This window comes from Syngnathoides biaculeatus, chromosome 1, assembly GCF_019802595.1.
Source record: "Syngnathoides biaculeatus isolate LvHL_M chromosome 1, ASM1980259v1, whole genome shotgun sequence".
NCBI lineage: Eukaryota > Metazoa > Chordata > Actinopteri > Syngnathiformes > Syngnathidae > Syngnathoides > Syngnathoides biaculeatus.
Window position 1 is genome coordinate 7,717,634 of NC_084640.1, and position 12,579 is coordinate 7,730,212.

General features: G+C 39.9%; 2 protein-coding genes across 4 annotated transcripts; both read right to left on the bottom strand.

The window, feature by feature from the left end:
* Positions 1-2,505: 2,505 nt before the first annotated feature.
* LOC133496621 (progranulin-like) lies at positions 2,506-6,373 on the bottom strand. The gene is made up of 5 exons (XM_061812466.1): positions 5,535-6,373; positions 5,271-5,408; positions 5,005-5,187; positions 4,035-4,181; positions 2,506-3,628 (listed from the first exon to the last, which is right to left on the bottom strand). Exons 2-5 carry the CDS (start codon positions 5,406-5,408, stop codon positions 3,491-3,493), a joined length of 606 nt encoding a protein of 201 aa, XP_061668450.1. The 5' UTR covers positions 5,535-6,373; the 3' UTR covers positions 2,506-3,490.
* A 127-nt stretch (positions 6,374-6,500) lies between these two features.
* On the bottom strand, positions 6,501-12,452 carry fam133b (family with sequence similarity 133 member B). 3 transcript variants are annotated; one of them, XM_061812258.1, is made up of 11 exons: positions 12,265-12,452; positions 11,512-11,609; positions 10,958-11,036; positions 10,698-10,817; positions 10,593-10,622; positions 10,401-10,475; positions 8,933-9,031; positions 8,758-8,796; positions 8,573-8,644; positions 7,063-7,113; positions 6,501-6,981 (listed from the first exon to the last, which is right to left on the bottom strand). In XM_061812258.1, the coding sequence occupies exons 1-11, from the start codon at positions 12,286-12,288 to the stop codon at positions 6,886-6,888; spliced, it is 783 nt and encodes a 260-aa protein (XP_061668242.1). In that variant the 5' UTR covers positions 12,289-12,452; the 3' UTR covers positions 6,501-6,885. The 3 variants fall into 3 exon arrangements, with proteins under 3 accessions (XP_061668242.1, XP_061668157.1, XP_061668326.1); XM_061812173.1 differs by having other exon boundaries at positions 8,758-8,799; XM_061812342.1 differs by lacking the exons at positions 6,501-6,981; positions 7,063-7,113 and having other exon boundaries at positions 8,573-8,665; positions 8,758-8,799.
* Between the last annotated feature and the right edge of the window lie 127 nt (positions 12,453-12,579).

The following is a 12,579-nucleotide window of genomic DNA, read 5'->3' on the forward strand; positions in this document are numbered from 1 at the left end:
GGTCACCAGTCAGTTGCAGGGCACATATCGACACCATCACTGAGCAGGAGTCGATCCCACGCTGGCTGCACCAAAGGCAGGTGTGTGTACCACTCCACCATCAGGGATCCCACATGAATTACATATATTATTAAAAGGAATCCAAAATATTTTCATACACTAAGAATAATCGTTTTGTCTGTTCAAAGGTAAAATGATGCCCCTGAGTTTTACCCATGGTAGAAACACATAATGGTAGCCACATTTATTAATAAATGAAAAATAAGCGAAAATAGTGATGCATGACAAAAAACTGAGGAAAAAAAAAGTTTCAAATTGCTCTTTACTGTTCCATTTCAAACCAAAGTTAACAGAATCAAACCATTAAAACCAAAAGAAATCTAAAGATAATACAAAAACTACACTAGTTTCCCAGCACTTGAGTGTCAACACACACTGAGGAATCTGATTTGTATCATTGGTCACAATATTAAAAAATATTCACAACCGACATTATTAAACCACAATATACATAAAATCAAAATCTAATTAATGGGTTCTTAGATGCCCATTGCCTTGACTGTGAATAGTTGCTTGTCTCTTTCTATCCTGCAATGTGCCTTTCCCCTCACTCGCAACCCTCATCAACACAAGCGGTATATATAAAATGGAGGCCGCTCCAAAATCATGACATAACATTTGAAGGGTTTCCTCCGTGAACTCCCCCAAAGATTTTTCAACTGGGCCACACTAGAAAATTGCTTGCCACACAATCCACATTTCCTCCTCACCATGTGGCTTTCCAGATGTCGCAGTCAACTCTCTGTGTCATTTGTTTCCGGTTTCTCACAAATTTCACAAAGGAAACCATTTTTCCAAATGAGTCCAAATGTGGGATTTTAGATTGTAGATTGCATTAACTCTTTGCTGCAAGTCAATTGGGGTATGTCTCTATCAGTTTTGCACATCGATAGACTGAAATTCTTGCCCATTCTTCCTTCCAAAACAGCTCGAGCTCAGTGAGGTTGGATGGAGACTGTTTGTGAACAGCAGTCTTCAGCTCTGCCCACAGATTCTCGATTGGATTCAGGTCTGGACTTTGACTTTGCCATTCTAACACCTGGATACGTTTATTTGTGAACCATTCCATTGTAGATTTGGCTTTTTTTTTTGGTATCATTGTCCTGTTGGAAGATACAGTAAATCTTCGTCCCAGTCTCAGGTCTTTTGCAGACTCCAACAGGTTTTTGTTCCAGAATGGTCCTGAATTTGGCTCCAGCTGTGTTGCTTTTACGCCAAACATATCGTTTTGCATTGTGGCCCAAAAACTCGATTCTGGTTTCATCTGACCAGAGCACCTTCTTCCACATGTTTGGTGTGTCTCCCAGGTGGCTTGTGGCTAACTTTAAACGAGACTTTTTATGGATATCTTTGCGAAATGGCTTTCTTCTTGCCACTCTTCCACAAAGGCCAGATTTGTGCAGTGTACGACTGATTGTTGTCCTTTGGACAGACTCTCCCACCTTATAGACTTCTCCAGTTCATCCAGAATGATGATGGGCTGCATCTCTAAAGGTTTCTCACCAAGTGGCTTCTTTTTTGACTTAACTGCTTTCAAACCCAAAGATGGGATGTTTACGTCACTTTATTGTTGGTCAGAAGTGTCCTCACGAACAATATTTAAAGCAAAGTCTTAGCCCCCGTACGCCCCCAAACTTTCCTCTCCACTGTGATGGAAGTTTTCAGCTTTAACTCAAAGTACTGAGAACTTTTGACCCAACCTGATGTTGAAAGGCAGATGCCTTCTGGCACCAGACATCAGAAGTGGATGCAAGATCCATTTTAGAAACATAGCTGAAGGGCAGATCTCTTTCTTAAGGGGGAAGCAGAGGATGATTGCTCCTGGTTGGGAATCACTCGTGTATATAATACAGTACACAGTACAGTACTGTATAGCAATATCAATGAAGTGCTCATCCACTAGATGGCATAAGCTACACAATGAAATCTTGTTTCAGGAAAGTTTTTCATTGCTGTAGACATTCCTGCATCTTGTTTTGGATGGTATATCGGATAAACTCAAAAGTAAAAATGTAGATGTACAATCATTAAATTAAACAAGCAAGCATTGCAATGTTGTTCAAGCAGAAAAGAGTGATCAATGGGTCTTTCAAGTGAGCCTGTTCCTGGTGTTTGGACGAACTTGAAATGATTTCAGTCACACTTGAACGCAATGTTCTGTCCACATTTGATGGCATCGGCAAGAGTGCTTGCCGATCTGTCAAGGTTAGGAATCCTGAATTCAGTTAGGGCTCATTTGGGCGATTTCCCACATCAGCATTTCTCAGAATACAAGTCTTGAAATGGACCCAAAATCAGCAACTTTTGTTTAATTTCTAAAGCCAGGGACTTTTTAAGCCGTGACACAATTTCATGTGATTTGGTGACACTGGTGTCAGGGTCATATTTTGTAAAAATCCAAATATATTTCCAAACCATGATTCAGTTAAGGTTCTACAAATTTGTTATTGTGTGCTAAATGTATACATGTTGACAGTGAGTCGGTAAGGGCAAGCCCAATTAGTGGCAGCAGCCTCAAACAACGCAGCGATCGCAGATGCCTCGGGCCCATTCGACCAGCTGCTCCAGTTGTCATTGTAGTTTCTCGCTCCACAGCATTTTGTTGTTTAAAAATGGCATGTTTTTAATTTGTAGGCACCACCCACTGTTAATATAACATTAATTTCATGCATTGTATATTATATTATATACAGTACAAAAAAAAAAAAAAAAAAGGAAATGGCAAGCTGATCGTTGTCCCTGCGTTGCCTTTGGCATTTTTGTTGACGTGTGCAGAGGAACTGTTCCTGTTTGAGCGTCCACCAATACACAAAGGAGCTATTGCGCCATTTCCGCCTTCGACCCATCCAGCTGCCCCAGCCTAGGCAGCTCCCCGAGGCATACTTGGGAGCTGCTTGGCTGTCGTACGTGTCCATCAATGACTTGCTTATGATAGTGGTCCACAAAGTGAAGTGGTCGAAGGCAGAAATGACGCAATCCTTACCGCGTCCTTTGGTACTGTAGTACTGAACAATAGTGGTTGTTTTCTTCCTTGTTTCTCGTATTCGGTTACCAATTTGTCAACAGCGCCTAATATTTTAGAAGCGACTGCCTCAAGTCTCTCAGCGATAAACACCATGAACGCAGTCGCGATCTTCCATTACAGGAAGCGAGTTCTCCAACATGGCGTAGCATTTCTGTTTATTCCTAATAAAACGAAAGTACTGTACTCACCAATGGGGGTCATTGGTAAATACACTGAATTACTAAGAAAAAGCAATTGTAGTCCATGAATTAAAATAATATATATATTGGTGCAACCCACAGCTGTATGATCGTACTGTTGATGCAAAAAGAAGAAAACAGCAGAAGACTTACATTTCATTGTTTTAAACAATTATAAGGCATGTTCATTGGAAAATATGCAGTAAATGTCAACCGTAATAACGTGTCATCTGCCATTCTGAGCATGCTCTTCTATCCATGTTGCAAATGGACCCATTGGATTTTTTCTGCTGCATGATAAAGGGGAGATATTGCACGTGTATCCATATTGGCAGCAGTGCTTCCCATCTGCACAACACTGGCCCTGAAAATCAAAAACAGTCTGGTGTTAGAAGACAATCTTTCCAGAAAATACATATTTACAATAATTACTTTCATCATTTATGAACTACTGTACTGTATTGAAACAGTTTCATTTCAGCTATAGCAGGTTGCAATGTTTGCCGTCCATTTAGTGGCTGACTATGCGAAAATACAAGGAATGAGAGCACAAGTGTGTGCGCAAGTTGGGTTGATGCTAAATAAAAAGTTGGCTCCACAGTGTCCGACATTCCGCCATTGGCAGGAAACCAGGAATCAGCCCTGAAGCAAGTATTCCTGACTTCAGACCTGAAGATAGAAGACACAGCTCCAGCCTCCACCAGGAATGGCGAACACCAGATAATATTCCGGCCACATGTGAACAGACGGAAAGGACACCAAATCCGTACCAGCGGGTAAGGACAACAATTCCAGGAGTCGGACGACAATCCTTTGCAACAAGATGAGCCTTGTGGGCAGAAGAACTTTGAACTGCAGCGAATGACTCTAAACTCCTGCTCACTACTACTCGTGTATACTGCAGCTGCTCCATGCCTCTGGAATGAGATTAAAAAAATATACACCTAAAATCATATGATATAGTTGGCATGTGCACAAAAAAAAAATCCATACTACAGAAACACTTTGGTGTGACAAGAGAATTTGGTGTATTAAAACCACTCCACATTTACAAGTTAAGAGTTGTGGTATAGGTATGTTTACTACAATGTATGATAGAGAGTATTCATATATTATACATGATACAACCACAACTCTGCAACTCCACAGCCAAATGAGAACCAATAAAAGAGCTATATTTTATTTATTTTTTTTAAACCTTTGCAATAACATGATTGGATAATATTATTGTGTTAGTAATTTTCGATGGTCAATTTCAGGTTGTACATGTATACCTGATGTTTTGTCCACTGAGTGCTGAGAAAGACAATTTTAAAATAATTTAAAAAAAAAGAACCCTGAAAATTATAGTATATAAACTGTGCTAACATGAAAATTATATCTCATACTTCTATACACTGAGACTGCCCCAATTCGTCCTATAAGGAACAAATACTTAATACCAATAAGGTACACCAATACTTAAGCTATAGAAACAGTGAAGTCAATACATTCATTTTGCTCTATAATACTTTATAGCGATTCAGTCTGAAAATTGGTTTGTCCAGTCTAAAAAAAAAAATAAATCTGCTTCTTGCCCATGATTTATTTTATAGAATTATAATGATGGTTGTTTGAGTTCATTCAGCTCCTATAATAATTTATGAGAGGAAAGATGATTAGCCAGTCTTTCCAAGAAGAAGAAACATCACTACACTGCACAGATGAGATTTTAATATAAAATTGAGGCAAAGTACTCACCCTTTCCTTGTTATTGGCATGCAACAATGGTCGAAATGGGGTGACAATAGGTTCACCAGCAGCTATTTTTAGCAGAAATGGAAAGTCCATCCACGACTTGGTGACTTTCTCGCAGTGCTGGGAGGCCATGTTACAGCGAAAGCCTCGAGGGCAGCAGTGGGACAAGTCGGGACAGCACACAGCCTGGAGAACCCCAGGATATACTGGATGAAAACTAGTAATTCACCACTAACTAAAACTGTAAAATGCCAAGCGTGTGAACTTACATTGGGGTAAGCACAGCAGCTGTAGCCCTGCTCAGTCTGACAGCAGGTTTTGTCGTCAGAGCAGACTGTTCCATCAGAACATGTGATGTTACCGGACACGAAGGCCCCGAATGAGAGATAAACGCAGAGCCTCAACATCTGGAATTACATGACAACCCCAACAGGCAGTGCAAAAATCAAAATGAAAGACCACGCAATGTGAAGTTCTACTCAACATTTCAGTGACAAAATAGTTACACTTAGCAGTGAAAGTCTTGGACTTACTTTGTCTCATCAGTTCTCCAACAGCTTCCTCAAGACGGTTTAGCACAATTCTACTTGTCAGGTTGAAACTTCCCAGTTCTGCTCATTGAATCTTGAACGTAAACATCACACCCACTACCCTCATGTGACTTTCAGATTTCAGTAGTCAGCCTCCACCCCCGAACGCAATTCACAACCCTTAAAATGGACTTTGGGTTTGAAGTTTCATTTCCATGTTGCTTTAACCACCTCCTTGGCTTTAGTGGTCAACTGTTAGCCAAATTTTGGAGATTTTTGCTGTTGTTGCATCTTATAGCATCATGATATGAAATATGATACCCAAACATACTGTCAATCTTGACGAAACAATAGCTGTTTTTCTACTAGTAAAAAAAAAATAAATCTATGTATTAACAGCAAAAACACTGAATGGGGATGAAATTGTCCTTGCAAATGTTCACATTCTTCACTATTTTATCCTGTTGGATTTCAATGTGACGTTTGTGAGGTGTCAAACCTTTTTTGCATCAATCGCCAACGTTTCGATCTAACTCTGACGTCGCATTCCGCGCAGTCCAAAATCTTAATTCCGTGTACATATCTTTGCGTGAAATAGTTGAGACCTCTTTGTAGAACTCTCTTGGCCAAGTCTGACGCATTTGGAAAAAAAACATGCCCCAATATTAACTGGAATACGCGATAAGAGAATCGACTTCAAACACGTTCTGTTCAAACGCCATTTAGGAAGCTTGTGGGACATGGCTAAGGGGGCGGAGCTTAAGCTCGCCATCGGAAAGGTCCATTACCGCCAGGGTATGGATGCCTACTGAAAGCAATTTCCACATTTTTTGCAGGTTAGGTTGTCTTATTAGGAGTTTAATAATGGAGAAAAACATGCAAGGTAACAGTAAAAGAAACAATTGATGGAGGTAGTTGGGGGGGCTATGAAACAAACTTTGAAAATGTCATCTTTCAGCAACTGCAATGATGGCTATAAATGTGACTTTATTCAGGAAGTCCCCATTCACGCGTGCACTGTTGTGCAGCAATGAACGGAGGTGTGTTCTATCATACAGGTCCAACTTCAATATGAGGCTGGCATGACATCAAGCATTCTGCACGACATGCAAAGGAGAAAGCAGATGACTCCTCGGAGGGAGAGTTCAGTCACACCGGCAGAAGGGAGTTGAGGCCTGCTGTCAACAAATCTGATACTCCCCCCCCAAAAAAGATACACTTGACTCAACAAGGCTCCACAACCTCAGCAAAGCACAGCAATTGTCAAAATCTGAGCTGGATGTTACTGGTGGTCAAAAAAAAAAATTAAAAAATAAAAAATAAAAAGCCCAAGTAGTGAACAATCAAGTCACAGCTAGTCCAGCTCAGACTCCGACTGAGATGCCGCCTTTCTCTTCTTTTTTCTGCCATGCTTCTTGTGCTTCTTTTTCCGCTTTTTCTTCAACTTGTCCTGTGTTAAAAGGGAGTTTGTTTTCCCCCGTCAACTTCATAAGATTTCAACGTGATGGTACTTTAGACAGTGAGCTCTTACTATGATTTTATCCTTTTCTTCACTACTTCTCTTTCTCTTTTTGATTTCAGCCTAAGAAGAAGAGGAAAAATAAAATCAATACCATGGAAACAAGGAAGTCACACAATAAACCAAATGTAACAACAGCATTTCACAATCATGGACTTTTTGCCTGCATTCGAGTTGCTCTACCAACAGCCTACACATCCACTGCAGGTTTCCTCATTTATTACACTAGCACCTTGAATTTTGTCTTGACTTGTGAGAAAAATCTGAAATATAACCTTCATACAAACTCATTTCCAATGAAGTTGGGACCTTGTGTTTAACAAAAGCAGAATACAATGATTTACAAAATCATATTCAACCTACTGTAATTTCCATCCTAAAAGCCGCGACTTTTTTTCCCCCCACACGCTTTCAGCCTTGCTGCTTATACAGTGATGCGGGTAATTTATGCCTTTTTTCTCACGGCCGCAAGGGGGCACTTGAGTGGAAAAGGTAAGAGTGAGACTAGTGTAATATATGTGCTGAGGAAGTGACTTACCGTTTTTTTTGTTTTTTAAACCAGCCCTGTTAACACTGGGCTAGGGTTAGCACCGACCTAGCGTGTTGCTGCCGCATCTCAGTGATTTTTAGTTATGTTTTTTTTCTTTTATACCGGCCCTGTTAACGTCGCACTAGCATGTTCCTGGTGTTACTGCTGCGTCTCAGTGATTTAGCTAAGTTTGTTTTTTTTTCCAACCGGCTGTTAGTGCTGTGCTACAGTGCTGCGTCTGTGTAGCTGCTGTGGCTGTCTTTTTTTTTTTTTTTACCAGTATGTATTTTATTTATTTATTTATTTAAATCAGCCCTGTTCGTGCTACCATGTTGTTACTATGTTAAGCTAAGCTAAGGTATTAAAACTTTGAAAACTCTCTGTGTACCGTCTTTCTTTGTAAATATCTAATGTTTCAATGTGGGCACTTGCGGCTTTTACACAGGTGCGGCTTATGTATGTGCCAAATGGTATTTCCTTTACAAATGTACTAGGTGAGTATTATAAATCCGGTGCGCTCTGTAGGCCGGAAATTACGGTATATTTAATGGAATACACTACAAAGACAAGATATATAATGTTCAAACGTGTTGCAGCCATAGATTCCAAGTTCATGATTATTTGCTGAAAACAATTACAATAACTGCCAATGTCTGGATGTGAAGTGGTGAATATCTGCTCTCTATCTGAATTCTAAACTCTATTCTAAAATAACCAAACCTTGCAACAATGTAGCTAAATTTACAAGAATAATTGGACACTCATTTTTGTCGTCATGGTAATAAAAGCTGGCCTCAGCTTCTGCATTGGACAGAACTGCCCATACCAAAAACAAACCAACTACAGAGAGTAAGAGATGCATGTTAAGTGTGCTGTAAGTAGTGATATATATGCATTTTAACGAGAAAAAAAAAAAAAAGAAAAAAAAAAAAAAAATCACAGACCTTGACAAAACACATGGGAACTGTTTTAAATTGTGAATTTAAGACTTACCAGATCATCTCCATCTGAATCGGCAGACGACTTTGGCTCACTTTTAATTTTCTTTCGACGGCTTTTGTCATTCTAGGCGATAACATTGAGCACCTTTACCGACGTTCATAATGAATTTAAAAAAATAAGCATGCAGAAATTTCCAACTTGGGGCCAATTAAAAAAATTGAACAAGCTTTAATCACCTTATTGTTATCGCCTTCTTCCTTATTTCTTCTCTTTTTCTTCTTGAAGGGAAAAAAGAAGATTTAAGGTGAATGTTAAATTGACAAAATATTTTGACAGTTGTTCACTCTCAAATTAACAAGTACAAGATATGCTATTAGAGGGGAAGTGGGGAAAGATGGAAAAAAAGAAGACCTTTCTTTCAGCATCTGAGTCTGGATCTGAGTCATCTGATGCTCTCCTGGCTGACGACTTCTTTCTTTTCCGCTTTTTCTTCACGGTCTTCTTTTCGAGCTGTGCACAAACAAACACAGAAGTAGTTCAGATGAGGTCAAATAATTTTCCCAGATCACTACTGATATGTACTATTTTAAATAAAAATAACCTGCATTGCAAGGATCTGATAAACGGGATAGGCTTTCTTTCAGCTTTGTCCCTTTCGGGGTCGCTACAGCGTGTCATCTCAGATGAACGCACATATGTTTGGCACAATTTTTACGCCGGATGCCCTTCCTGACGCAACCCTTCTCAGGGAGTGGAGGCCCCAGTGGGATACGAACCCACAACCCCTGGTTTATCAAACCAGTGCTCTAACCACTGAGCTACAGGGCCTATCTGATAAACGGGATAAATCAACTATTAAAACAGAATTCGTATAAAAACTTGGGTGCGGTTCTCCCTGTGGCTGTGTTTTCTCCGGGTACTCCATTTTCCTCCCACATCCCAAAAACCTGCATGGTAGATTAATTGAAGACTCTAAACTGCCTGTAGGTGTGAGTGTACCCTTGCCTCTCACCCAGTCATCTGAAATTGGCTCCACCATGCCAAGGACCCTATTGAGGAGAAGCGGTACAATACGGATGGACTGGTGGATGGTATCAATACCAACAGAGTGCCCATTTAAATTAATGAGTACTTTTGTCAAGTTGAACACATTACCGCCATCATTTTTCCATGACTACTAAATCTTACTTTGATGTAATGTAAATTCATTTGACTCCGCCCCCCCCCCAAAAAAGATAGCATTCCTTGGCATCGATAACCCCTCACTTCAATGTTTATGAACAAAACTCTTGAGGACCCCTTGCAATGTCTCGCCAAGGGGGTGCAGATTATCCATAAACAACAAAACATGTTGATTGAAAATATTTTAAGTAAGAGAATGCTGGAAATGCTTTCCAGTGGGATTCTGGCATGTACAATACGTGCTACCATATTGCACATACATGAATCACCACTGGTTCTATGCCCCCACTCCCACTACGCCCCAAAAGATCAAGTTATTACTCAAAAAATAACGGCAGGAGAGACTCTTAAACTATTAATATACTGTACAAATTGTGAGTCAAAAGTGATTTGCCATTTGTTGGATATGTCTTTTAGCTGGAAATGGCAAATTATGCTTACCAATTCAAGAAAAATACTTAACCTTAACTCAAACTAGCCAGGGTATGAAGAAGTCCGTGCTTAACTATCTAAATATGCAATTTGAGTTCCCTTTCCATGCAAATATTTACAGTTCCCAGACTGCAGTGGGGATGAGCGTCCCAGCTCACTGTCTGATGTATAACTTGATTGTAATCAGTACTTCCAAAGTATCATTCAGAGAAATGTGTATATCTCTAAATGTCAAGGTCCACCAGTTTAAAAGGCTGTGACTCACCTCATCTTCAGATTCTGAGGAGGAGCTGCTGGAGGAATCAGAACTCGATGAGGAGGAGGAAGAAGATGAAGAATGCTTGAGCAGAACACAATAAAAGCAGGGTTCATTAGATTTGAGGGAACTCGCTTGTTTGGGGGACAAAAAAAGACTCAATAAAAAGAGGTGGGGTGAAAATTGGAGGTCTCCCCTCACCCTGCTGGATCTCTTCTTCTTCTCCTTTTTCTGGAGACACATTAAAAAGAGAGCGTGAGGCATTAAGAATATTTAAGTAAGATTTTTCCAATGCAAGCTCCACACCTCCTTTTTATCCTTCTTTTCATCCTTTTCACGCTCTGTTGCCTTTTTGTCTTTGTCTTTGTCCTTTTCGCTCGCACCCAACAGCTTTTCCCGGTTTTTTGCCAGTTCTTTCTTCCATCTCTGTGAGCGAGGAAGAATTTCGACAACAGTCCAAAAGACAACTAATGTACATAGAATATTCAAGATGCTGATTTTCATCACTCCTTGCTTTAAAATTCACCACAGACACTGTTGAGTAGGAGAGATGTCGGTTTTCACACCTCATTCATTTTGTCCTCAAAGTCAGCCAAGGCCCGTGAGCCTTTCTTCTTCTTCTCCAGCTGCTCTTTTATCTCTTCCCTGATTAAGACACAGCAAATGATTTAACTAAAGACAGCATTCGCAACTAAATGCTGGTACTGTGCCTTGCACAATCTGGGTTTCAATCTCCATTGAAACATAAGTAATGGAATGAATGGTAGGTTAAGAGAAGACACTGAATTGCCCATAGTTTTGCTTGCGAGAGTGAAGCCCGGCTTTTGCCTGCTTCAGTTACCTGCGACACTAATGTGGACAAGTGGCATAGAATATAAATTCAAGAATAATGTCCATTTTTTTAAGTAGTTCAATTCATATAGTGAAACTCAGATTCACGACACAGTAATAATATTCATTTTTTTCTTTCAATGTTATTATTTCACAGTTAATGAATACCCAAAATTCACAATCTCAAGAAATTTGATCATCTGAATTAATTTAAGAATAGAAATGAAGTGTTCAATCTTTGAAGTTTTACTGCATAATTTACCAAGTGGCATTTTTATCCTGTACCCACCATGTTGGTCGAGGTCTGCCTAAATAATCCTGTATGGTCGGGCCGGAGTTCTGTACCGGTCCCCTGGATCGTGCCGCGGCGATTGGGTTTACGTAGGCCTAAAATGTCAAACATCAGAAATTGAACAAATCTCATAGTAGCATAATGTAAATATAAACAAGATACTTTACAGATGCCATCGAGAGAACTACAATTGTTTAATATAATATAATGCGTTGTGTTTCTATGGAGAACCCTCTAGTAAATCTCATGACAGGACCAGGGTCAACAGAAGCATTTTAACAATAACGTTCCACCGAGGGGGACGACAAACAAAAATTGACATCACCAAGCCATATTTTGTTTAAAGGGCCACACCTTTTAGTATACTGTAGGTCGTAAAAGTCGCTGCATGTAGACACGCAACGATATTATATAGGTCGTGCTGCCTTTGCATGACCAGTACCGATGTCGTACTTCGTTGACTTTAGTACTAAGAGCCTAATTTATACTGCTCTACAGTAAGCTAACGTTAGCGTCACCTGCAGCTATGCGGACCAGTGTACGAGCAACGTTCACAGTTGCCATCATCTGCCACGGCGTTGAATTAATAACACAAAACCAAATTAATTTAACTAAGGTACGCTGCTTTACAGTTTTATTGCCAATAAACTAGGTGTAGGCTTATTACGAGCTAGCTTGGTCAGGGCTCTGTTGTGCTGAGCTGGTGGCAGGTAAAAATTTTCGGATTGAGACGAAAACAGAATAACTCACCACTCGATTGTCTCTCTTCCCCATTTTATCTTAATTATGTTGAAATAATCTAGCAGAGAGCACGAACATTTGTGTTTCCTTAATATGTAACTCGTGGGTACGTCAAAGTAGCATTTTTTTCGTCTTGCTAAGCGCTACGTCTCCTTTTACATTTTTTTAAGTCAGCCAACGTGTCCGTGGGACGCTGCTGCCACCCTCTGTTTATCTTTATATTGCATGTAAATTGATGGCCCCTCTTAAAAAAAAGGTCTGCTTTGGTGTTTTTTCACAACTTTAAGTGCAGAGAGGGGTAAAATACTTACACTGATACAGGTA

Bases quoted from the DNA above. Each gene is read 5' to 3' on its own strand.
- LOC133496621 (XM_061812466.1), bottom strand. From the start codon at position 5,408: ATGTTGAGGCTCTGCGTTTATCTCTCATTCGGGGCCTTCGTGTCCGGT. The intron at 5,188-5,270 runs GTAAGTTCACAC...GGGGTTCTCCAG, and splicing joins GCTGCTGTGCTTACCCCAAT to GCTGTGTGCTGTCCCGACTT. The intron at 4,182-5,004 runs GTGAGTACTTTG...ATCTCATTCCAG, and splicing joins ATGCCAATAACAAGGAAAGG to AGGCATGGAGCAGCTGCAGT.
- fam133b (XM_061812173.1), bottom strand. From the start codon at position 12,288: ATGGGGAAGAGAGACAATCGAGTG. The intron at 10,476-10,592 runs GTGAGGGGAGAC...GTTCTGCTCAAG, and splicing joins AGAAGAAGAGATCCAGCAGG to CATTCTTCATCTTCTTCCTC. The intron at 9,032-10,400 runs GTGAGTCACAGC...GTTTGTGCACAG, and splicing joins CCTCAGAATCTGAAGATGAG to CTCGAAAAGAAGACCGTGAA.